The sequence below is a fragment of the Apteryx mantelli genome, chromosome 10 (assembly GCF_036417845.1).
Source record: "Apteryx mantelli isolate bAptMan1 chromosome 10, bAptMan1.hap1, whole genome shotgun sequence".
Lineage (NCBI taxonomy): Eukaryota > Metazoa > Chordata > Aves > Apterygiformes > Apterygidae > Apteryx > Apteryx mantelli.
Genome location: NC_089987.1, coordinates 22,474,117 through 22,499,789, shown reverse-complemented (window position 1 = coordinate 22,499,789; position 25,673 = coordinate 22,474,117). Strand labels below are relative to the sequence as shown.

General features: G+C 46.0%; 1 protein-coding gene across 2 annotated transcripts in view; it reads right to left on the bottom strand.

Moving 5' to 3' along the window:
- WDR59 (WD repeat domain 59) overlaps window positions 1-25,673 on the bottom strand; it is a 53,306-nt gene that overhangs the window by 19,106 nt on the left and 8,527 nt on the right. For both annotated transcript variants that reach the window (XR_010885306.1, XM_067302685.1), the window contains exons 4-18: window positions 23,705-23,790; window positions 22,696-22,776; window positions 20,697-20,734; window positions 18,058-18,146; window positions 17,479-17,595; window positions 16,427-16,504; window positions 15,821-15,977; window positions 13,780-13,859; window positions 11,422-11,554; window positions 8,331-8,455; window positions 7,271-7,435; window positions 5,830-5,925; window positions 4,248-4,404; window positions 2,860-2,929; window positions 2,416-2,569 (exon numbers count right to left, since the gene is read on the bottom strand). Coding sequence is in view for 1 of the 2 variants with exons in the window: in XM_067302685.1 (XP_067158786.1) it covers window positions 2,416-2,569; window positions 2,860-2,929; window positions 4,248-4,404; window positions 5,830-5,925; window positions 7,271-7,435; window positions 8,331-8,455; window positions 11,422-11,554; window positions 13,780-13,859; window positions 15,821-15,977; window positions 16,427-16,504; window positions 17,479-17,595; window positions 18,058-18,146; window positions 20,697-20,734; window positions 22,696-22,776; window positions 23,705-23,790 (1,626 nt within the window). In the remaining variant the exon portion in view is untranslated. The remainder of the gene's footprint in view (window positions 1-2,415; window positions 2,570-2,859; window positions 2,930-4,247; window positions 4,405-5,829; window positions 5,926-7,270; window positions 7,436-8,330; window positions 8,456-11,421; window positions 11,555-13,779; window positions 13,860-15,820; window positions 15,978-16,426; window positions 16,505-17,478; window positions 17,596-18,057; window positions 18,147-20,696; window positions 20,735-22,695; window positions 22,777-23,704; window positions 23,791-25,673) is intronic.

Here is a 25,673-nt window from a genome sequence, read left to right as displayed (position 1 = left end):
ACGCAGAAGTCCAGCTGCCTGGTTCTTTGGAAGCTTCTCAAGGAGGACACTAGGTGTTACCATAGCTCTCAGCAGAAAAAAAAAAAAATCTTCCTGGCTAAGGTTTCTAGTTCCCAGTAACTAAGTACAACAGTAATTCTTCTTTAAGAGGAATCCAGGTTCAAAATCCTGATGGCATTGCCACAGTATAGATATAGGTTCTCCTTCCTGCTGACTACTATTCCTCAGTGGGGGTTTTTTTTGGAGGAGTGAAAAAGAGGGAGAAAGAAAGAAGGAGTGTGGATGTGTGAAGTGATGTGTGTGCGCATGTATGCACATTTAGATGAGCACAGAAAGGCTCAACACCAGATTTAGTTCCATTCCGGATTACTACGAAGATCTCTGGTGGTTTCAGCAGCTCACCTGCCTTTATGGGAACGTGAGGATATTTCCTGTCTAGTAACATGCAAATTCTATTTTTTTTGTTAATGGTAGCAATGCCAGTGGTTGTTACTAGTGGATTTAGGTTTAAACATGTGGTTCTCTGACAAATTCAGCTTTGGGGCTGAAGTTACATAACATGATAGCTGACCACACAAATTTTCATTTTTTACTTAACAAAAGCATAAAATCCAAACTTCAGAGCAAGGAGTTAACAAGACTCAGACTGTTATTTTAAAGGTTTAAAATCATAGCAATGAAATGACATAAAAATACTTAGCATTGATCTAACAAAGGCTGTGAGATCAACTCCTGAAGAGTCAGGAAACCTTTCTCCATGCCTTTATTGAAGAGAAACAGAGGGTTTTTTTAAAAACTATTTCATCTGCAATAACATTTGAACTAGCTCCCTGCTAGGGCCCTTGCTCTTCTTCTAACATAACCTGTGAGGAGATGGCTTGGCAGGGGAAGGAGAATGTAGGAATTTTCTCCGGCTTTCAGCAGACATGGCTACACACATGCTTTGTTCTGCAGCTTTCTCCTGCCCTGACAAAAATCTTGTCACCATCAATACAAGGGCTGGGGAGACAGGTCACATGAAATTGCACCAAGCTGCTTCCACACGTTATTTTTAGCCTTGTCTGTCATCTCAGAGAGCTGCATGTCAGAGACGAGCACACTGCAGAGGACAGAGGTAGCTCTTTAAATAAACTCTCCTACAAAGACTAGAACAGGCTGCAATTCTTGTATCAGGCAGCACAATTTTCTTTTCTCATCACAAAAGCACGCGTGGAATAAGAACAGGAGAGGGACTCCAAAAATCTTCTGGGGTCTGTGTGGAGGTGAAGCTTTCAATGGGGATGGAGGCTCTTCCCACAGCTGGCAGATATACTGACTGACTCAGACCAGCTAAAAGCAGGGGACAACCCCAGAGGGGTCAGCTGTCAAGTCCAAGACTACAGAAGAATCAAGACCTCTTTCAGTACCAAGGAAGGACAAGAGCTCAGGGCTCTCCATCTGCTCCCCTGACAGGGGTTCCCAGGCCCCACTGCAGCAGAGTGCAGACAGCACTTGGCTTTCCTTGAGATACCTGGAAACTCGGTCGCTGCAGCAGACGTATACCGTCAACGCAGACAGTGGGCAGATCACTTGAAAGCCCTGAATTCCCAGGCTCTCAGGGGAAGAAGCCTACTGTATTTTTGTAAGCCATTCCACACTCCTCCCCGCTGAAGCACAGTTTGTTTCTGAGCAAGCTGCATGCCCGATTGCTCCCACAGCATCTGCTCCAGGCACACTGGGCCCTCAACCAGTTCAGAACTATTTGGCCACCCTACGATTACCAGTTGGTCTTCCTCACCCCGTCTCCCAAAAGGAAACAACCCCACTCTCTCCTCAAGTCTAGCTCGCACACAGCAATGATAACAAAAACTATACCCAAAACAGAGGTACATGGATTGGAAGCTCTTTGGAGCAGGAATCACATAGGAATGACTTTTACAACAGTCCGAAGGGGCACATATCCCTGAAAGACACCTGTAACAGAAATAACCCAAATACACCCCGTAATCCAGGAGAGGTTGTCAGTAAGGTGCAGAAAGCCCCAAACCTTTGCAACTATGTACATCAGGGAGTGCAGAGGAAAGCAGAGTGGCCTATGTGTATTTATCTAGAGACTATAACTTAAGTGTGAGATTTTAATCCTACATAACACAAGAGGAGACAGCGTAATGCACTGAAGGAAGCTCTGATGGTCAGTCTAGACATATCAAAATAAGCAGGTCAAATGCTAGAGAGGATTAGTAGAGAAGTTACTAAAGGAGACAAATCGATGTGACATTTTTACAGAGCTGCTTATAAAAGGGTGCCTTCTTGAGAAGAACATGAAGCTTCTGTTACTACTGCACACTGCATAGCAGCGATGCTCACAGCCATACGAAAGGAACGCACGTCATTAAAGCCAAAGTGTGAAGAAAGGATTTTTGGTCTGGTACTTACCCTCTCTTTGTAGTAGAAGGAGCTAATGGAGACCTGCTCCTTCTCGCTACGTGTGGGACTGCCACTGTACAAACGCAGATTGCCTGGAGTCTCCGTACGGATCTTCATTGGAGTAATGAGGCCACTATGGTACGCTGATAAAGCTGACAGGGACCTAGAAACAAGAGTATACGCTTTTAGGAGCTTACATCCAACCTGTAGAGGAGACTGTAGAGGAGATTAACAGCTCCAATAACCCATGCTGCCAGCTGGTGTGTAGAAAGAGAGGGTCTCCGCTGAGGGCCGGTGAAATAAGGGCCCAGGGCACAGCAAACACTAAAGGCCAGTACTTTCCGAAGGTCAGTAGCATTAGTGGAGGACTGACAATCTCCTGCCTTCTCGCCCATTGCCGCTGTCAGGTTGTGGTGTGACAGTGGCACATCTCAAATGTGACACAGTACTCACCTGGGCGTGGGCTCCGTGGGGGACACCGCACGGTGCATGGTCATGGGTCTTGTGAAATACACCAAGTACCCTGCAGAGACAGGACACCGCGTAAAGATCACGCAGAAGGGAGTGGCTTACTCAGGGGTGGTTTACAGAGGGAAACCTGGTGGTTCAAGGTATCAGAGTCAGGCGGCTGGTTGCCTGTCCATCGTTCTGAGCACTTCTAAACTACAAGTAGACAACTGCATTTTCTCAAGCCAAACCCACTCCTTTCAAGCCCTTTAAATTAAAGAGCATGTTTTGTGGAGGTGATGGTCTTAAAAGCACTAACTCAAGTGGCTTACAGGTGTTAAAGAAGGTAAAAGAAAAAGAGCAAAAACACATTCTTGTGTTTTAACTCTTCACCAGAATTCGTCAAGCATTCGAATGCTCCAGAGGGAAGTGTGGTGATAAACAGCTATGCAGAGAAACTGTTATAGCTGGTAAGACTCTTCTCTTCAAAAGGATAACCCAAGCCATCTGAAGCCAACTCCAAAACACACTCTCACATGCTTTACCCCACTTGTCAGCATCTCAAGTATCTTCAGCCACCCACTCCGCTATAAGAGTTTCAGGTCTTAGCAGGTTTCACTGAGCCAATTCAATGCACTATTCTGCTTCACTTTTGCTGGGAATCTGGTGTGGTCTATAAGAATATAAAGCAGCTTTCAAAACACACTCAAATTTAAATGTGGTCAGGTCCAGAGGAGTCATGCTTGAATCTGAAACAGCTCAGTGAAACTTAGCCACTCTTACACAGACCTTAACCTCTTCCTTAAGGATGCTCTTTGCACTGTACACACTCTCCTGGAAATCTGGACATGGCTGTACCCCAACTCCTATTTAGGGGAATCATCTCCCAATGATCCCCTGGGAAAGTTATTTTGGACAAGGGGAAAGGTGCAGAATGAAAAAGGAGTGGATAACAACACAAATACTGCTTCAGCAAGGGGTAAGTTCAGCCCTAAGTCACAGAAATGTTCTGAAGACTGAGAGGCAGAATATGTCCAGCAGTTTGATGCTGGTAGGAGGGGACTAGACAAGGAAATACTAAACTCCCAAGCTTCTGCAAAAGAAAAGGTCTGTCAATGCCTCTGGCATGCCACAAGCCAAAGGCCATCTGTTCAATTACTCCTGGATTTCCAGATGGAGTTACTAAAATACTGCATGCAACACCTACTGCAAGCAGTTACTAATAAGGGCGATTATTTGTAAGGTTATCCCAGTACTGCCACTCCAACACAATTTCTTAACTTCTTGCAGGGCAGTGACCAAAGCCTTGTCTTGTTCAGAGGCAAGTATTCCCCAAGACACTAAAGAGACCATTCCCCTGGTAGGTGTTGAAACATATCAGCGATAGGGCTAACCTGCACCACAGAACCTGGCTCCAGAGGTCCGTGGAAATGGGATGTTAGAGTCCTGGTAGGAGCCATAGGCATTGGAGACCCGGGCGAACGTGGGCAAGGGGGGCGTTACGGAGTTTGACAAAGCGTAGGGATTGCTGGATGTGCTGTCCTCTTGGTTCTGAAACAGAAGTTATCGAAGGTCACAATCCTGCTGCCACAGAAAGGAAGCCCAGCTGGAACACCATGCATCGCAACGCCAAGAGGCCTCAGGGCAGATGCCAAAGGAGATCAAGCACAGAGCATGGCTACTGGGTCTGGCTACAAAGGCAACATCAGCTCCACTCACAAGCACTTTGAGGAAAGTGCTTCTTCGGCTGCTTGCCCAGAGATTTGCTCTCCCACCACAGCTGTGCTGAAATTCAGAGCCTAACTTAAGGGGAAACAACAGCCTCAAGGCAAGACTGTATAGAAAATCTGACCTTCAGACTCTGGATATGTCTCTCAACAACAAAACAGGGAGCTGGGCTAAATATGGTGCCCCAGTCATGCAAGTCAGGTAGAGTATCCTTAAAGCAGAATATCACAAAACTATGGGGCATCAAACGCAACTTGGGCATCTTGGAGTGAGGGAGGCAGGCGATGCGAGCCAGGTGTGAAATACCAGGGGACCTCAGGCCTGTCCAGAGGGATTTTGGCAGAAGTCTGCATGTATTTGGTAGAACACTACAGCTCAGGACTAAAGGAATTCTTTAAAGGCAGCAACATCTTGCTCAAGTCATCAGATTTTCATACAATGGTGAAAGTTCTCATTCTTAAAACACTGTTTGGTTTCAGCAGTACTGTTAAGAACAGCCTTTCCATAAAAAGCCCTTATTTGTGACAAATAAACAAAGCCTCTTGGAAAAGAAAACTGAGGAGACTCCCTAGCCTTTTCTTGAGTGCTAAAAACACCCATTCCAGTACACTCCACCCACACACAGACCTGATACCTTACACAGAGATGCCAAGTAGGTATCATAGATCTCTCAGCTAAGGGCAGAGCGTGACTTAGATTCATCTGCAGTACCATCACTGCAAAACCTTGGCACAAGGATTCAGCAAAAACAGATTTTCACAGCTTTGTTTAAAAGAAGAAAACAAACCCCCTAGAATAGGACTAGCAGGATCTTTGGCTAGAAATAAGGAGGTAAAGACATCTGCCAGTGCCTTTCAGAAAAGAATGAAACCATCAACTCCCTGAAGACTCCCATCTTCCTTCACAGCTGACAACCATACCCTGAGTGATCTCCTCAAAGCTGGGAAGCTACCACACATCACTAGGGTGTTCCAATCCCAGTAATTCCTGCTAGCATGAATATTAGCAAGTATGCCAAGTTCCCCAAAGCAGCAGGCCTTCAGGACCTGATTTTCAGAAACAAAATGCATCTGATCATCTGCTCAGCTTTCTCCAACACTAACCACAAGTGCTTACAAAAATGTAACGGCTAGTTACAAGGGTCTGTTTACATGTCTAATGAGGCCGGACTCGCACTGCAGAGTCAGAAGCATAGGATGTGAGAGAAGACAACGAACTAGGGCAGAAAGCCCGTCCAGTTCTCCATACCACAACAGACTCCAGCCAGGAGACCAGCTGACGCAGACAGGGTTCCAGGCAGCTCTGATTCCGCTTCACTTTTTGCAGAGAAGTGTCTTTCAGTACCTGGAACACATACAAGATGCAGCTTGAATCATGGTTACATCCATACCTTCCCACACTCTGTGTTTGCAGAGGAGCTAAGCTGCCAGGCTCCAGAGAGCAGGAATGGTCAAAGCCATCCCATAATGCCCACTGGAGGCACACTGGTCCAAAGATGTGCTGCCTGCTTTGAGGAAATACTGCCCGAGTTATGAGTCAGGGCACTGAGAATTTACCTAGGTTCAGCGTACTGATCCAGGATTTGGGCTTCCATTTCACTGTAACTTATATGTCCCATACCAATTTGTAGCAAACAGAATCAGGCTCTTCCAGGAAGGAGCCTAACTTGATCCATCTATCTGAGGCCAAGCTCAGGCTTAAGCACTGAGGCTAAATTTGCTTTCAAGGTAGGCAGCATAGGCCTAGCACACAGCACTGTCAGACTCACGAGGACAGAAGCATTAAGAGCTGAAGTACTCAGACGCTTCGGTGTATTAAACTCAGAAATCCCTAGTCCTTGCTTCCTCAACTCTCATTATCCCTTTCCATTCAGCAAACACTGACCATTCCCATGGTCTGCAGCAGAGAGAAGAAAAAAATGGCTTCTCTCCCCTCTGCAAGCACAACAGAAAATATCCTGCCCTCGGCTTTGAGTAGAATACAATGAAACAGTGAACAGAAGCACAACAAAGTCAGCAGTATTCTGCCTCAATGCCCTGTCTGCTTTACATTAAGGGAGAGCCTGCCACTTCACCCATTCTCCCCAGTTCTAGGATAAAACAAGTCATCTGTGCTCCCAGTGCTATTATAGGAGCGGCAAGGGATGACAGCTCTTGCTGCTGGAGAGGGGATTTCAGCAGCAATAGGACTTTCTATGCCAGATGATCAAACACCTGGTCTGGAATTAGCAGGACCCATGTAAAAAGGCCCCACATTTTAAAAGCAGTCTGTGGAAAGCGAGAACAGGAATCAATATACAAGCTCAGAAATATTATCTTTCTGCAGCTGCGTGCTTGGCTGGTCATTTTATCTATAATGATTGGATGTAGCCGCATGAGGAGGCAGCTGTTAGGGATCCTCAGGCAATACACATCACCAAGAGGAAGCCAGTAGCACTGGAGAACACATGTTCAAAAAGCATCAGTTGAGAAAGGCAAACACCGGGCTGCAAGGCCAGCAAAGACTCATCCTAGGAGCTCCACAACATAACAGTTCGAGCAGTGCTCTGTAGAATGCCTTCAGCAACCCACCTGCGTTGTTTGGGAGGCCAAACGTTTTACTCCGTCATCACTTACTATGTACATCATTTACTACGACACTGGGTGTCCAGCCTGTGTGTATTTATAGACTGCATACACTCCCCACACACCTTCAGCAGCTTTGCCTTCATTGAAGCAGTGATTGAGGTCGGGTTGATGAACTGGAAGGACGGTGCAGCATTATTGGGATATTGCACAGGGAACATCACCAGCATCCTGACTCTGTGATTGCCGCAATGCACTGACACTGTGCAGCTACGATTCACTGCATCCATCTGTGCGAAGACAAACAATTGCTCTGCAGTTAGATCTCCAAGGACCTTTAAACTTATAGTGCCTTAAATTCATGCTGAGGGGCTGATTCCTCTACACACCCATAAGACGAAGTCATGCTGTTCTCAAGGGCAGTGACCACAGCGACAGCAAAAACACTAGGCAGAGAGAGAGCCGGCATTTGCCAGCAGACTGTCAGCCCAGCAACCTAGCATCTGGAGATTATACCCAGCCCAGGCTGCTGAGGGGGCCGTGGCAGGAATCAGGCTCCATTCCCAACAGCCATCGCACCCCAGCCCACTTCACTGGGCCAGGGAGAGCTCCAGGCCCAGCAGAGCAGTAACAGGCACCACATAAGATCATAAGCCACTGGTTCAAAAGTTGGATGAGGAGCATGCCATGAGCTGTGAAACTGGATGGGGTACAGGGGAAAGGGAGACAGGCGGCTGCCTCAAGCCTCCCACCCCAGTACAGCACTGTGCCTCCAGTCAAAAGCTTCCATGCACAGAGGAGGGTTTGGTGTGCAAGGGAGATGCCAAAACTGAGGATAGGGAGGGCTCAGCAGACTTAGTTCAGAAGAAGCTGAAACTAGATGAGCTGCAAGTACTGGAACAATTCACCTTCCATTCTGCAATCTAAGCAGAGAGGAAAATATGGCCCAGCCTTCTTCGGACAAGAGCCAGTGTACTTACCATGCTGAAATACTTCCCCCACCCCCAGTGTCTGCGATTAAACGCTCTCTTACTACCCCTGGCCAAGAGGATCTCTATAGCCCAAAATAAACCTTGTTTACAGCCAGCACTCACTCTGCAGCAAAGAGGTTCCCCTCAAAAAGCTCTGATGAGCTAGTCCGCCCACATCCCCCTCCTACCAAGCCAGCAAAAGGGAACTCTCTACCTCTACGTTGACATTTCGGATCTGCACGTTGATCAGTGAAAACTCCTGCTGCAGTGTTTGAGGCAGCCCCAGTTGGTCTGTTTTCTTTCCCACCAGGAGGTCATTCAGGAAATCTTCTTTTAAGGCTGACAGGAAAGATGGAGTACAGGCTGAGACAAGGTATAATGAACGGTCCTTCAGCATGCAACACCAGGAGGCAGCCGAGAGAACAGCTTTTCCTCTGCTCTTTAGACACATGGAGGTATGAGTTTTACCCGGGAAAGACCTGCAAGCTAGATGGCCACAGCTGTTGCTCAGAGGAAGGCTTTGAAGCCTTTCTCTTTGAAGAAACAAACCTGGCTGCACACTGGTTTCCCAGGAAGGTTACAGAAGCTGTCTGTAGTCCATATGGCCCTAAATGGTCTGTCTCTACTCATTTGAGACACCTTCTCCTCTTCACACAGTACTGCCAGAGTTGCAAACAGCTGAACTGCAGCCTCTTGGTCTAGCAGGAAAGAACTGCTGCCAAAGCACTCTCCAGGAGCAGCTCTGGTCTTTGGGATTCACACCTCACTGATCCTGGCTTTCAGAAAGTGCTTGCAAACCAATCTAATGAATAAGGTTTTAGGAGAGAGAAAAGGATATTTCTGGCCCTAGGAGAGGTTTAATTTATTTGTAGCAGCAGCTTGCATGTAATGCTGCAAAGCAATCCAGTGAACAATTTTTCAAGACTCATCTAAATGTCGGGTCTAGCTGTCCAGTTCTCCTATCATGGGTTTTCAGGAGGACAAGAATCCCTAAAAGTCAGGGTACATTTAAACAGCTAGGCAAGTGCTGCAGGACACAAGGAATTATGGTTAAGAGAGCAAACTTCACTGAGTTTCAGAAGAATTGATCTCTGCCTGTTATTGTGCCCAGCTTGCCTCGACTCTTGATATATATATATATATATATATATATAGCCATTAGGGCAGAGACACCTCCTCCTGAAGGAGCTTTTGCTGTGGCATCCCTTCCTAAGAAGGCCAAAAGCAGCCTTTGATGATAGCTCCAAGGACACAAGGAAAGTCCCACTTATTCAGTTGTCATTCTCTCCCTTGATATTTTACAGACTATTTCCAGGGGAAAAAAAAGCACAAGAAATTGTCCTTTTACAAGAGTTTACCTGAAAGTTACTGACTTTGCTGCTGGGACAAACATATCTGGCTTTACTGCTGCCCAGCTGGCTGCTGATTTGACTAGGTAGGATGCTTAGCCCCTCATTCCTATTTGTGATTTTATTATATTGCTTAGATATACTTCACAACAGGGAGCTGACAAAAAAGGATTAAAAGAAGATCAGTGGCTCTCAGAGAAGATAATGATTATTTCTAGCTCAAGGCACAATACAACCCACTGAAATGCCATCTCTGAGGTTGCCAGTATGGGAAGTGCCCTCTCTTCCTCTTCTTCCCCCATTCCTTTCCAATTAGTTTTTAATCCTCAAAAGCTTACATATTTGTCTAGATTCCTAAGGATCCTTTATAGACAACAGCCTGTGGGGAGAGTTTTATACTGAAAACACAGCTGGTGGGCTTTCTGACTTATCTGCAGAGCCCTGCTCTCTACAAAGATCCCCCAAAGTGCTTTACTAATATAACACAGACACTTTGCTGCTGAAATGAAGCCACCTCCAGGGTGAACAGCAGTGTTTAAGTGTACATCAGCAGCCCACAACAGTTTTTAGGCTAGAAAGGACTCAAATTCCTACCTAGGGACTTGCTTGTGCATTGATCCTGCAGTCAGAGTATTTGCAGCAAGATCTACTCTGCTACAGAAAAGTAATTTTCATTCCCTTTGACCACAAAGAAAACTTTACCAGACAGAACCAAACTCAAACTCACACATGACATATGAACGTGACCTCAGCAGGGAGAGTGAAAGAGTTAACTCTGTCCCATGGAAAAAGAGACATCAGGCAGCTGGAATGAGAACACTTATGGTTCCCAGTAGAGCAAGAGATGCTGTGCTTCCATGCAGTGCTGTGCACGGTGAGCACAGGTAACCAGGGCTCTTGCTACCATGCTACAAAACCCTCATGTGTACAGAGACGCTGACAACTTTTAGGAAGAGACTTGTACTGCCGCCACATAGGCTGCAGAGAAGAACTCCACTGGGATTTGCTGGGCAGGAAACCTCCAGTTAAGAGCAGCTGCCTTCCCAAAGGCACCTTGAAGCTGTCTCCTTCTATTCAGAGGACAGTTATTAGACCACTTGCTCCCCCTCGATCCATTTTTTTTTGGCAAGCCCCTCTCCAAAGGGAGAGGACTCTGCTTTCCTGTAAACCTACAGCATGGGAGTTTACTGTAGCACCCTACTACAACACAGAAGGGAATGGTGAATTTAAGCCAAGGCTGACAGAAATTTAATTTTAATTGTTTGCCCCTTCTCTTCCATAAAGCCAAATCAATGCTTACTGTTAAAGCTTTCTACCCATTGCCATCCAGCTGTCCAGCACTCGCAGGCTAGAGACACCATCCTTCCCTCTCTGCTCTGCAAGTCTCCAACCACCTATCTTATCAACAAATGAAAAAAAAATGTGGCAGAACTCTCCAAACTGCTTCTGGTAGATGGGAGAAGACATCCTTCTTTGATCAGGTCATCTAGTGATTGCAACAGGAACGCTTAAATACCAGGTGTGATGTAACCAGCACGTGTCACAGTGCCTTATCCATATATCCTCTTCTTCCTTGGGGCTTACTTCTCAGCTTAAACTGAACTAAATTCTTAAGAGACAGAATTGATTTCCCGGTTATCTACATTTTTTTGGCAGCAAAAAACAACTATGACCCAAAGACAATGAAATTAAAAGCTACTAGTGAGAGGGGAAGAAGATCTGTTTTACAGCTAGAATGATTATCATCATCTTGTTACAGAAAAACAACCTTTTTGGTAGGACCATCCTGAGAAGCCCCTTGACTTCTTCCTCCTCCCAAACAGGTCAATCCATTGACCCCTGAAACAGCACCAGTTTGTGCTTTGTTTAAAATGTTATCTTCTTTGCCAAGATGCAGCTTGTTCCCAGCGTTGAAAGAGCTGGTGGGTGAAGTTCCACAAGCCATCGCTTGCCTACCTTCCTCATCCCCGTGCCCAGAGTTATGCTGGGGCTCCGAGTCCTGGGGGTGAAGGGTCTTGTCTGGCTCTGGCAGAAGAGAAATCCCATCGATGAGCTCATCGACTCCATCCAGGATATCATTAGCGCACAGCTGAAAAGAACAAGCACAGACACATGCTGCACAACAGGAAACCAAACTGCAGGAAGAGCCATCACCAAACAACCTACTTCTCCAGGGAGCTGGATTTGCAAGGTAGGTCTGTCCATGCAACAGTCATGGCTTTAAGACTCTGGCACAGTTTCTGTGACAAAGACAGGTTATTTTCCATTTTCCAGCATCCTGATCTCTGTCACCTCAGGCAGCCTGCAAATTCTCCTGCTCACTTACAAAGCCCCTCAATTGACAAGACCAGTCAGGGCAGCAGAGGTTTTACTTTAATCTAAACTAAAGCTGATTTGCCTTTTGTAATTACTTGAACTAGTGTGCATCAAAACTTGTTTCATTTTTTAGATCAGATATGATAACAGCATGCTTTTTACTTTTTATATTTACACACCAATAAGATCTAGAGGCCTGGATACATACTAACAGCCCAACACTCTAGATACTGTATCAAAAAGAGAGAGACCATGAAAACTTGTGTTCTAAGTTTAGCACAAGAAAACAGAGAGGATGAGGAGAACAAGCTTAGGGAGAAGGAAGAATAACATTGTGACATAGCAAAGCACAGCCTTGGTCACAGGCGTTGTACCGTTATGTGTGTAGCTTGATCAAGACAAAGACACAGAACAAAAACTGGGGTGGAGAAGCAGGGTAGAGGAAGAGTTAAGGCTCTGACACAGATAAACAATTGGTTTAAAGATAGGAAAGTAATTGGTACAAATATTTCAGATAGGAGTAAAGAGTTATTTTTCACAGGGGAGGTAGGTTACAGACCTGCAGGACTCCTGCAGGATCTGTGCTGGGACACATGCTTCTCAATATATTCATTAAAAACCTGGAATAGGAGGTGAATAGTGATGTGACCAAGTTTGCTGATGCACCAAGTTATTCAGGGTAATGACAAGAGTGGCTGACTGCAAACAATCCAAAAGGACCTTACAAGAGTGACTGTATTTAAAATGGAAGAAGAATTTCAATACAGATAAATATAAAGCAATGTATACAGGGAAAAAATGGCAAATTCTGACTGAGAAAATAGAGAGGTCAAACTAAGCTGATGTTTTCATTGAATTATGCCCAACAATCTAAAAAGCAAACTGATTATTAGGAATTCTTTGGGAAGAAACAAAGAACAAAGTTCTGATTCCCATCCCAAAATGGATATAGTGGAATTGGAAAAAGGTCAAGAAAGGCAACACAGAGAATCCAAGTTCTCATGCAAGGGATGAAGTTAAGACCTTTTGACTTTGAAAAGGAGGAAACTGAGGGATATGATGGAGGTCTGCAAAATCAAGAGTAGCACAGACAGGATGGTACAGGATTGGCTGCTTATTTCTTCTTCCAATATACGAACTAGAATGTATCAAACGAAACTACCAGATAAAAACAAACAAACAAAACCAAACCCAAATGGAAGGAGCTGTTTGCTCCGCACAACATGCAGACGAGCTGTGAAACTCCTTGTCACGGGATGTTTAAGATGATAAAAAATTTACACAAGTTGAAGGAAAGATGGCACAAGTCTATGGAAGAGAAGTCCACCAAGCACTGTCAAATACAAAGATAGAAAGCTCAGGAAACCTCTAAGCTGCAAACTACTGGAGGCTGGGAGGGTATTTGAGAGAAGTGTCACTACACACTTGCCATGTACTCATACTGTTCCAAGATATCTACAGCTGAAGATGAGACAGATGGGCCAATATGGGCCACCTTGGCTATACGAATCTTTGGTCTGACCCAGCATAGCTGTTCTAGTAGTTACATTAGCAATTTGTAATTGCTGCCAGACAGTGGAACAACAGGATTCACACTGCCTGCACCAGGGCCAAGAGCCAATGGAAACAAGGGGGGAAGCAGAGGGCACAATCCCTACATTTACCTGATACCTAGAATGCCAAGAAAAAAGTCATAGAGTCCTTTAGCCATGGAGGCGGCATCTTCAGAGGCCATGTGGACAGTAATTGCTCTCCACCTTTCCCAAAGGACTTGCACGCTCACTGTTACACCATAAAGTGGTCTTGTACTGCCGCAGAAGCTTTTGAGACACAGACACTGAGAGGTCTTGAGCACAGAGCTGGGCTGGAGCTGAAGAGGAAGCTGGCTGCTCTGTGTCTGCAGCGCTAGGATACAGGAGTGACCAGGAGTGCAAAGAAAGGGAGGTGAATCCAGCCTGTAAGATATCTGTCTACAGTTCAACAGAAGTGTTTACGTACCCTCTGCAGCTGAGAGTCAATCCGCCACATCCGCAGAGTCTGATCACGGGACCACGTAACCAGCTGGTAGTCTTTAGAACCTAAAAAGGACAGAAACAACTTATGGACCCAGATGAAAACAGATTATCTCAACCCTGCATTTGGCGTAAACAGACTGCAGCAAGCCATCAGGGAGGTCCAGTGAACAAGGCACCAAACTGGAAGGCAGAACTCGAGTCCTGCTCTGCTTTGTACTGACTTACACACACCAGCCACAGTTACCTCGCCTCTAAACGGGATATGGTTTGCAGACGAAAAGCACAATGGAAAAACAGTGAATGTGATGTCAGTTTTCAAATCTGGAACGTACAAGATCTACTACAACACCTATTTGAACAGAAGAAGAAACATAGCTGAGAAATGGATTTATATTTAAAACAACTGTAAAGTCAAAATATGTTTTAGTTCATATCTGTTTTAAGATGCAAACACCTTAATATTTCTAAGCTAAGAACAACTGGTTCTACCCTTCCCCCTTTTCCTTCTGAAAGATCTGGATGCTGCCAAGACAAGTTCTGGTGTAATGCAATGGATCAAGCCCCGTACTATCTATCAATACACAAAGGTACATGGACTTGTTTGTCTAGGCAATACAATACAGCTAAAGCTTCCCTTGTCAAACAGCTGCTGCAGTTTAAGAATTCGCAACTGCACAGCTTCTTCCTACACCTCTCAGCTGAGACATAGTGGCTATCTAATTCAGCACAGCAGACTGTGGAAGGAGATCTGAGCTATCTTGGTAGTCTCTGCATCCAAGTGGACTCAGAATGCTCATATGATTAATTTATGCTGCTTGAGAAGAGCATGACTAGCAGCCCTGGATAGTTATGTATTAACTTACCTGAGACAACGTTTAAGCCTCTTTGAACATTCACACACAAGCTGTCTTACCCTGTGCCTCCAGATGCTAACACAGGTCTGTACTGTTCTCCTTCTTTGCAAAAAGAAAACGCAAGGCACAGAGAAAAAAGCTACTTAACTGAATTACCTCAGCAGCTGGTGGCAGAGTTGGACCAGAACTCAGCTGTCCTAAATCCCAGTCCAGTGCTCTCTCACCTTCACCACTGGTAATTGGTTAGCGCGCAGGCTCCGAGGGTAGAGAAGATTACATTACTGAACATCCCTAAGAGCTAACACAAGGAGTCCCTAGTCACAGACAGTTCCACAGTGCAGAGATGAAATCAACTTGCAGCTCGACTTTGAGCCAGAGTCCTGCCACCTCGGTGGTGCTGTGTGGGGCACACGGTAACACACTGCGATCTGGATTCTCCCATTAGCTCTGTGCACTTTAACACATGACACTGCAAAGCAGTACTGCAAGTAACACCAAAGCCAGACGTGCTTGTTTTGTCGATGGCAGCTGAGGTTCTGGCAATAAAGCTGTGCTCTGTGTGGTTATCTAGACTCTAATATGGAATTTCCTATATTTAACTGCCTACACTGGAAAATTTAGTCAGGACTGAACTCTGACAGCAGCCTCTGTATCCCACGCTCTCCCCTCCCCACCTTTGCAAGCACACAGATAAGGCGGGTTCACTGGTGCTTTGGTGGAGGATATGCCTGAGGCTGCTGACCCAAGCACTTCTGTGAGGGGTTAACCCGTTAGGCAGGCAGCTCTGAACAGGGGGAGGGTTCCCATCTCAGAGTTTGTACAATTCATTCTGAAAGATCTATTTAAAAGTAGACTCGGAGGAAAGCGGAAACAATCACAGTCACTGTCGACCCACTCAGCATTCAGTGAATTTGCTTTTAGGAAAAAAAAAAAAAATTTTTTTCCTGGCATGGAAACAACAGGGCAATGTTTCTGTGGCCACTGCTATCAAACAAGTACAAAACAGCTGTAATTTTGTGGGGCCAGGAAAGCAGACAGGAGCTACTTCAAGGAAAGGGAAGGGTAAAAGGACGATAGCACAAGCACTGCAGTCAGGGGCCAAGCCTACACACCCGCAGCAAGCTGATGGCAGCAGCACTGGAGAGAGAGCATATCCAGCCTTGAACTCACCTTCCTTCTGCTTCCTCCACTGGAACTCCAGCACCACGTCATCGTGCCCCACAAACGTGTGGACAGGCGTGTTCAAGTCAAAGACGTTCCAGAGAAGGAGACTGTTCTCCCGACGGAGCTGGGGGACCATCACTGTCACCAGTCCGTTGCTGAAAGGCTTAAGAGAGAAAGACCCTTTTGTTCAGCCCTGGGGAGTTACGGTCCCATGCTGCTATCAGCATCTTCTGTATTTCTTTCCCTTTCATGCTGACAAGAATGCCTGGGCTCTAATGGAGCTCACCATTAAACAGAACCAGACTCAAAACAAGAACAGAGGGGTGGGGGGTGGTCCAAGGCAATTGCCACCTGCACTTGGGTTGTTCCACCACAAGAAGACTATGCCAAAGACCGGGATCTCACACTGCTAGTAGTTCTTTTTCCCAAGTGCCCCATCAGGGACTTTGCTTTTCTAGGCCTTTTAAGCACTAAGAGGGATTTTAAAATCAAATTAATAATGTCCACCAGCAGAAGCGGTGAGAAACCCTTCAGCAGTTCTCCCTTATTTAATGTCCTGTTGTGCATTTACTCTCACAGCACAAGCATGGCTAGTGGGCAGTTCTCACTCACCGTGTATCTTGCCTTCCAGACTGGAACCTGGCAGGGAAGGATACTGAGGTATTTCCGAGGCTGACGGTAATCCCAGAACTTCAACAAAGCAAAAAGACAAGCAAGGCAGGTGTCAGCTGGTTATACTTTCAGGCTGCAGTTTCCATGTGGCTCACAGACACAGGAGAGTCACAAACATGCCAGGGTGCTCACATCATCTTTAGTAACCTCATTCATTAACAGCAGAGATGGCCCCAAAGGATGAATATCAAGCTACCAGCATCTGGCAGCATCTCTTAGACAATGAGTGACTTGGGGTCATGGTCACAGCGATCTTAGCTTGAGTAATTAAGAGCGGGGAGACAGGCAGCCTGCTTAGGCTTTCAAAGCCACAAGGTACCCCACAGGCTTCTAGCCAATGTGCCAGTCCAGACTGGAGGCAGGCCCACCCTGCTGGTACTGCTAATTTTGTAATGAAGAACCTAACCTTTTGCTTTGCTAGAATACACATGAATTGAATTCATCTCTGAGCTTAGCTAAATGCGAATGAACTCAGTCTGGCTGACAGATACCAAGCATGCTATTTCCCCTGAGGTAAAAGGCCCTGCACAGTAACACTAGCAGGCAAACTCTTATTGATAACCCAACTTGACACAAATTTGAGAACCTCAGGGGCTGCAGTATTTCTCCCGCCAGGTTGCTGGAATCATCTTGAGGCTGGCATCACTGGATTTGGGGGAGAAAACTCTTCTGACATGCATGGCCAGCTCCCTTCTGGCAAGCAACAGGAAGAGGTAGTTGTTTTCAGCTTCAGTACTGCCCAAATCATCACATCTATGTTAACTATAGCAAGCATACGTCCACCCATCCTCCAATGACTTCTCTGCTTGTTCTGGAAGCACACCCCTGGGTCAACACGCACACAGACTGGCAGAAACCAAAAAAATAAAAATAAAAAAAAGATCCAGTTCTTGCCAACAGCAAGCACTCCCAAAGATTTCAGCAGCAGTAGAAGGGGATCTGCATCACCATCCTGACATCTTCCAAGTAGGAGGCCCAGAAGCAACACTTACCCTGACAGAGTTGTCCTGGCTGGAGGTGGCCAGCATATATTCATTGTCAGGATGCCAATCCAGACCATGGATTTTAGAGAGATGAGCTGCCAAGTACTCCACTGCTGTGCTGGGTTTCTGCAAGAAGAAATGTTTTCCTTCTCACCACAGGACTCCTGAAATTTGGTCCAGTTCTTTGGTGTAAAAGGACACACTTTAACAAGGCAAGAGGTAGAACACCCACCTGCTGGGGAGAGGCTAATAGCTCAGCAAAAGTAGTTGTAGGAAAGGTCCTGTGAAAGGTAGTGGCAAATTCCACAGTCACCAAGTACAGCCCTGCGCTATACTTTATACTCAGTAAAACAGTTCAGTATTGTGAGATGAAAGCCAAAATGTTAATGGGCACAATTTCTGAGGAAGGAGGCTATATGCTCTCTTCAGTTTCCTGGGCTCCCAAGTGTCTCTACTTTAAATCAACCCATAAGAGAGATGGGAGATGAAGATGTGCATTTCTCTGCTTGGGTATTTATCTGTAACCAGAGATGCCTGTATTTGTTAAGTGGGAATATGCACAGGCTGCTCAAGAGACCCTCAACTCACCCTCTTGTCCCATATTCGGACATCCCCATCATGGCTGGTTGCTAAACAGTTGGCATTTTTCTTGTTCCATTTGACCTGGGAAGCTCCAGCTGCAACACAAATAGAGCAGGTCAAACCAAGCAATCAAAAAATATCATAGCAGACCCTTGACCTGTCAGCAGAGCTCTCCCTAGCACAGAAAAGGTAGTTCAGAGGAAAGACATCCCAGGAGTCAGCGTGAAAGATGGCTTTGTTTCATGAGCTGGTAGCAGATGAGCAGCATGCTGTTAGTCTTTAAAAAAAGACTCTCTCTTGCTTACGCAGCTTAGTGTTTGTATCCTGAAGACCTCAAAGCCAGCATGTTCCAGTTACATACATGCTTAGAGATGTTCATTGCAATTTCTAGCCATGGCTTGTACCTGATTAAAACATTAAGTTCCGTTAACTCAGATGGATCAGTTTCCTCCACACAAAAACTGCAGTTTCCTCAAACATGCCCTACCCCAAATCCCTTCTGTTTTCATTCAAGCTACTCTCTGGTGCGCTAGGATTCATTTGTACCCACAACTCCCTCTGTACTATCTGAGGTTATACAGGGAACCAGTGTTATTGGTCTATTATTAAAATACAGGCGTGGGAGAAGGCTGCAGTACAGGTGGATCACATGCCTGGCCAGCTGAGCTGTGCATAACGGGTGGCTCCTGGCGGATCAGAAAGCCCCTCTAAGAAACTCACTGCCAAAAAACACTACAGAAGTCAACGATATCAACGGAATCGCAAAGAAACTGGATGATGGTAAGATATCATGAGGGACTCGGGAATAGCCTAAAATCAGAAGTTGGTTGTTTCTAATGAGAAACAAAATAAGGCTTAGGTTGATGTGGACTGTTCAGATATTGCAAGAGAAATACGCATGCTCTCTTATCCTTATTTTCTTATTCTGTCAGTACTTTGAAAAGATGTTAAGCTATCAGAAAGGTATGCCAAAGGTGAGGTCCATGAGAGAGCTGAATGCGAATCCCACAGCCTGCTGCCATGCCCAGCCTTCACTACCTACCTCCTGCTACATGGTGAGCTGTTTCATCCTGCCGATTTCGCAAAAAACTAGTTCGGGGAAAAGAAAAATGGGCTGCCAGGTTGACTGAGTTGATCCAGCTCACAGAGGGGTATACAAATGTCTGGACCAGCGCTAAAGAGAATCGGGCATGGGAGGATGGAATCTTTCTGTTGGACTGGCTCAGCTGACTCATGAAACTTCACCCCAGGCACAAGAACAGAACACCGCTCTGGTTCAGTAAGTTTTTTGCATCGCTGTGGCCCAGCAGCTTAACAGCTGAGAGGGAAGAGGGAGCCACTACAAATCTGCAGCCTAAGGAGATCCAAGCAGCAGAATATATTCCTCTAACAGCAGGAATGGTAACTCAGGAAAAGGGCATGTTTTGCTCTGGTCATCCATACTTCGCCCATTTCCAACACAGCCAGTCGGGACTGTCCACACACAGCACTTGCCACCTAGGTGATATTAAAGTCATCTGAACAGTCACACTGTTGACAGCCCTGACAAATGCCCTTCCAGAGCAAACGCAGCCCAAAGAAAGCACCTTTGTGTCATCGCTGCAGCTTCCAGCACACTGAAGGTGCTCCAGGGAAGCATGATGCAGCCTGTTAACGCACCCAACCCCTCAGTAAGTAGCGGGCAGGCTGGGCAGCCAGCAGCACTCAAATCCACTGCCTTGGTGGTGATTTAGTTTCTCAGCTGATTCAAACATAAAAGGCCACAGAGAAATTGCAAACAGGCAACACAGAGAGGACAAGCAGTGCAACAGGGTGGTTAAGCAGGGTAGAAATTGCTTATGTCTAGATGGCACAAGTGCCATGTGACTGCCTACCAATTTCAGGACAGCCAGCCCAGGCACTGCCGCTGCCCCTATGCCCAGGGACCTCCCAGGGCTGGAGACACAGCCAAGGCAGCCCCACTCAAGGCACTAAGCCATAGGAGACTGTGAGAAGCAACTTGAATAAGGGCTTACAGGAGAGTAAGAGCTGAGACAAGAACCTGGGGCAAGGGCTTACCCACCCAGCAGCTAGCTTGCAGAAGGCCCTGGCCCCTTCGTTTTACCACTCTTCTCACTCCACATTTTAAACCACCCCCATGAATTCATTTTGCCTTCTCTTTCCACACCATAAGCCCTATAACTGCAGCTGGTTGGCAGGCAGGCAAGCAGCTCTCCTTCAGCACACAGCAAAGGGACGCTGCCCTTTCCACTACCAGGCTCATGGAGATGTACAGGCCAGGCAGTCATTGGTCCAAGGTCCCCCTTGCTCACTTGTCACTGCTTAAATTTGCCTCTTTAACATGCCCTCACCCCTCTAACGTGCCTTCACCCAACCCTAGAAATCAGCAGCACAAAAAAAAAAAAAACAGAAAAAAACACTCCTCTTCATCCTTATTCACATCCCATCTGCATTCTGCTCCTCAAAAAGAGGTTGTGAACTGGAGCCTCCCAGGCCGCTATTGCATGGGACAATCAGACATGGTGGCACTTCTGTACTCTTGCCATGTTCAGCCTAGAAGCATGATGGGAAGGAGGAACAGCAGGGGCACACAGCACTAAATGTAGGTATTAAATAGGCCTATATCATGCACACACCATACTTACCAACTGCAGAGAGCGAGACTGTAGGCTTCCTGGTGTCTCTGAAACACAACATTGCTCATGTGAGTACCCAGTGCACAGCCTTGCAGGTCCAGCCTCTCCAGTGAGCTCCTTGCTCCTTCAAGACTGACTGCTGCTGTCTCTTGGAAGTTAACGTGCCTCCTGCTTACTTAAAGTGCAAATCTAAAGCTAAAATACATCAAGTTAAATGGAAGACAACACAGAGGGGACCAGCCGGAGAACAACACCCATTCTGTCCTGCCACTACATACAGCAGCAAGTGTATGGCATTGGACGGTGTTGGAGGGGACACGAGGGAGGAAGGCACGCACACAGTGTGGCATGTTGCTACCAGGCAGGCAAAGGAAAGACTGGGTTCGCTGAGTTTTGCTGCAGGAAGCAACAAAACAGCCTTTCCCAGGAGGATTAAACAGAACAAACAAAGCTGTGGAAAAATTCGACAGAAAAGCCACTGATGTGTTTGTCAAGCCTTTGCAGACCCCGATTCAAGGCATATGGAACGGTGACTTCAGAGCAAAGACTTCATGTCCAGAATATAATAATAAAATTAGCAGGAAATAAATCTAGCTGGGCAGACTCTACAGACCAAATCCCGCAGTGGTACAAGCCAGTGTGGCACCATGACAACTCATAGCAGCCAGGACTTGGATCAAGGCAATAACTCAACTCTTGACATTGGTCCTCAGAAAGCCACCTGCCATTTAATGAAAAATATCAGTGAAAAGAAGGAATTTGGTCTTCAGCTTTTTAGGTTTGCTGAAAAGCAGAACATTTATTGGAAAGGACTGCACCTTTCCCTCTTAAAAATTTCTGCTTAATCAGTTATTTTGCATGAAAAATTAAGTGGGGAGTTTCCAGTTACCATTACTGCAGCATTACCTCCCCAGGGTGCCATTAGGACTGCCGCTTCACCAGGAGGTTCCTCTGCTGGAGGCCAGCAGGCCTAGGACCTCACTGCCCAAGGAAGCTCAGAGATCCCACTAGGGTAAGTGGGATCTACGAGCTAGTCAGACTGCATGAGCAAGCATCTCTGGACAAGTGACACACGCAGACACAAAATGATAGGAGAGCACAATACAGTTAAAGCAGGGGCTTCTGGCACATCCTTCGGACAGGTCTTTTTTTGCTTGGCATTAAAGATAGCACCATGGGAAAATACAACCAGCAGTTACTGTCTCTCTATGTCTTTTAATTACACATTAATAATATATTGTGATTCTCAAGCACCATTTAACCAAGGATCTAAGTGCTTCACATGAGTTAAACAAGCCTCAGGGCACCCTGGTGCAGTGGGGTTATATAATTATCCTTCTACTATAACTGAGCAAGGGAGGCAGAGAGGAGCAAAGTGACTTGCCTGGGGTCATAAAGAGTTGCTGTACAGACAGCAAGAGAACCCAGCAGTCCCAGTGCCAGCTCCTTGCTCCTCAGGTGTCAAATGCAGGGTTTTAATATCGCTGATTTTGGAAAGATCTGTTACCTTGAAATTAATCATATGATACAAAGCACCAGGAATCAAGGGAATGAGTGAACAGAAAAAGGTTCCTAATTACTGGTGCCAGTTCTCCTACTGTTGACAGAGTTGGCAACAATCGCTGAATTTAGTGGAAAAGAAAATGGCTGCAGGGCCATGAATCTGCTCACTCAGCCAAAAAATAAAAGTGTGGAACACCCTTGGGATCCAGGAAGAGCTCCCAAGGACAGATCTGAAGTGGGTGGGGAGTGAAGCCAGTTGGTATTCCTTCCAGTCAAGAGTATATGGCTGTGGCATAACTTTACCACTCTACTGCCCTGCATTGACTCTGAACTGGCTTGAAAGCATAGGAATGGAAAACATCTTTGAGATTAAGGGAAGCAGCTGAAGCTCCTGCAAGCACAGCTGAAAAAACAGCATCCATCAGTGGGGGCTTTGCCCTTCAAGCTACCAATTGCAGAAAGGAGTCCAACTATCTCCCTGCAGTGCAGAAGCACAGATTCTTACTTGATATCCCAAATGTAGATGTATGTGTCAACAGAACTGGTGACCAGCAGGTCTGGTTCAAACACCGCCCAGTCCAAGTCACTGCAAATGCAAAGTCATACTAGGTCAGAGAAAAGCACAGTTTGCATCAATTTCTCACAATTTTCCAATACATTTCTAATAAATTTCTAATAAATTTATGCCAACTCCATGATATCCACTGAAATCCCTTTAAGTAAAAAGCAAACTTTTAATCATTTCTCTGAGTAAACTTTTAAGATAAAACAACGAAGCATCCTCCTAGCCTGAACTTTACAGCTACCGTGGCCGTGCGCTTTCCTCCATGGGAAGGGGACATCATAGCAGTGGGCTCTTAGTTATCATGCATTCTTGGCCTGATCAACCCTTCATTCTGGCAAGCCTTCCTGTTGGGCTCACCAGGAGCACCTGGGACACAAACAGTCTCCACTCAGCCCAAGCAAGTGTCATTTCAGGTGCTGTGACTCCCTTTCACACTGGGGAGCTGGAACACAAGAGGAAAAACGCTGCTTCGCTTGCATCTCCAACCCAGAGCTGAAGTGCACCCTTAAATCCAGCGGCAGACACCTCCCACACACCACTACAACATGCCTGAACTTAGTCTTTGGGATGACCTACTTTAATTAATCTGCTGTCACAGGGAAACATGGCTGGGATGCAGTTTAATAATCATGCCGCTATCCATTTCCCAGATGACAGTTGCTGTTCATTATGAGGACAGCTGCCTAGGGCAATGACACCCAAGCCATCGAAGGCTAACTTGATATACTGGTGGGAGCCATCAGAGGGTGAGCTGCTTCACATCAGACATCTTCTCCAAATGGGAAGGCAGGACAGAGGGGCAGGCAGTACCGGCCGGCAAGTGACTAAAAATAGACTGAATTTCTCAGAGCAGAGCCTGAGCAGGGCCAGAACTAAACCAACATTCACCTTCTATGAAAACAACCCACCATTTTCCTCCCAGTAGTCTGCAGCACCGCTTGTTCCTCACCTGATCACACGTGTGTGCCCTTGCAACGATGTGCAAACTTCTCCGTTACCTTCTTTCCACTTATACAGGTCAACTCGCTGATTGCTCTGAAATTAAATGGAAGAAAGGAAATGGTGGCAGGCAAATGAGGTAGGACAGGAACCCGTGTGTGTCAGGACCGGTTCCCTTCTCTTTAAACAACCTCAGTTACCCACTGAATTGCACTGTGAATAACAAAGTCCTCGCTCAAAGCAGAAAGAAAACAAAGATGAACTTACAGGCTGTAAGGAATCTCAAAAGCCTAAACTTTGATCACATCCACTCAAAATCGGAGATAAACAGGAGTGGGGAAAAATCCCATTGAAAAGTGTTTGCATGAAACGATGTTCTCAGAGCTTTTATTTCCTAACAACATGCTGTGACTGAAGGCAACAGGCAGCCAAATTCACTCTGCAAAAATATCCTGCCAGTCTGTTCAGATTCACAACTGGAGTTTTCAGCGAGGGGGATGATGGATCACCACTGGTCCTTCCCAACTGTCCCTCCACTCCCTTCTGTACTAATCAGGGCCGCTGCCAAACATGGAACAGTAGTCTAACGGCTTCAGGGTCACCTCCTCAAGGGTACTTCCATTCTTGCCAGCCCCCCAAAAAAGCCTAAGTGCTTATCACTAACTGCAAACCACAGAAGCATCCAGATGAATCAACAACAACACTATTTAGGGCTTCTTCACTGATTCTAGGAATAATCCCCCCCACCCCACCCCCAAAACGCAGCCACACACAAAGTTACTTGAAACTAGTTATTGTACTTTAAATTCATGTTCTGCCTCAAAGTTCCCTGTAGGCCAGGCCAGCTCCAACCTTTCTGGGGCAGGAAGTGCCTTTTTGGGTGCATGTACAGCACCAAGCACTGTGGGAATTCATGGTGATTTTGCAAAACAGAAATAACATGACTTCAAAATTTGATCTTCATTAGACCCTCATTTCCAAGTGCACACACAGATGAGGGAAAAGGTAATAGAGAACAGACTTATTTTACATTTTTGAAGCTTTTTTTTTTTTTTTTTTTTTACCCCAAAGCTACTTCATTAGAATTTAAGCTTGCAGAAGGATAAAAAACTCCACCCTTCCCTGAAATGGAAGGTCTCCTCCCAGCTCAGCAAAAATATATGGCATTTCTCTAACAGCTCACAGCAGGGCTGCAAAAAAGCTTGAGGCAAGGAAAACTCCTTGCAAGCTTCTCATTGACAGAAGGATTTAAGGGGGTAGAGTGAAATTACTCAACAGGATTTGTCTGGGACTCCAAGGTTGATGACAGAAGATAATGATCGCCAGAAGTTTCTCAGACCCTTAGAGGGGCATCTCATGTGCAATTTGTTGTCTCTACCATCAGGTGTGGGAGAGTGACAGCTCTTCCCAGCAGGAGCACTTCCTAAAAAGTCTTTCTCACAATAAGTATCAGCATTTACTTCCAACAGTTTCATCACTCTCTTGTTCAAGCATTTGTGACCACACAAAAGGACTGTGAGGGACCTAGAATGGAAAACAATGGCATTTCTGAAACAACAGCTTAGGAGTCCTCAGAAATGTGCTTGAGCCAGAGAGCAATCACAGCCGAGCACAGCAAGAGGACGTTCTGCTGGAAAGAAGCCAAAAAATTAGAAGCCCTTATGCAAACACAAGGACAGACTTCCCCTCTGCCTGCACCACTTCCAATTAGCTGCACTGCAAACTGAGTAAAGTTGTTTGCAATCAGACTGGCAGTCTTTTACATCGTCTTTCCACCCGCAGGGATGCGCAGGGATAGGACCCTCGGGGCTGTCTACAAGATGTGTGTGGTATACCTGAGCTGGCCCCACATGACCACCTCAGCAGCAGACCCTCTGGGGAATGAGAGTCAGCTTGAGCTCAGAAGTAGCAGACTGCATCTGCACAGTGCTGAATCCAAGCTGATTTAGCCTTTCTGTACAACTTCACCCCTTAGACAT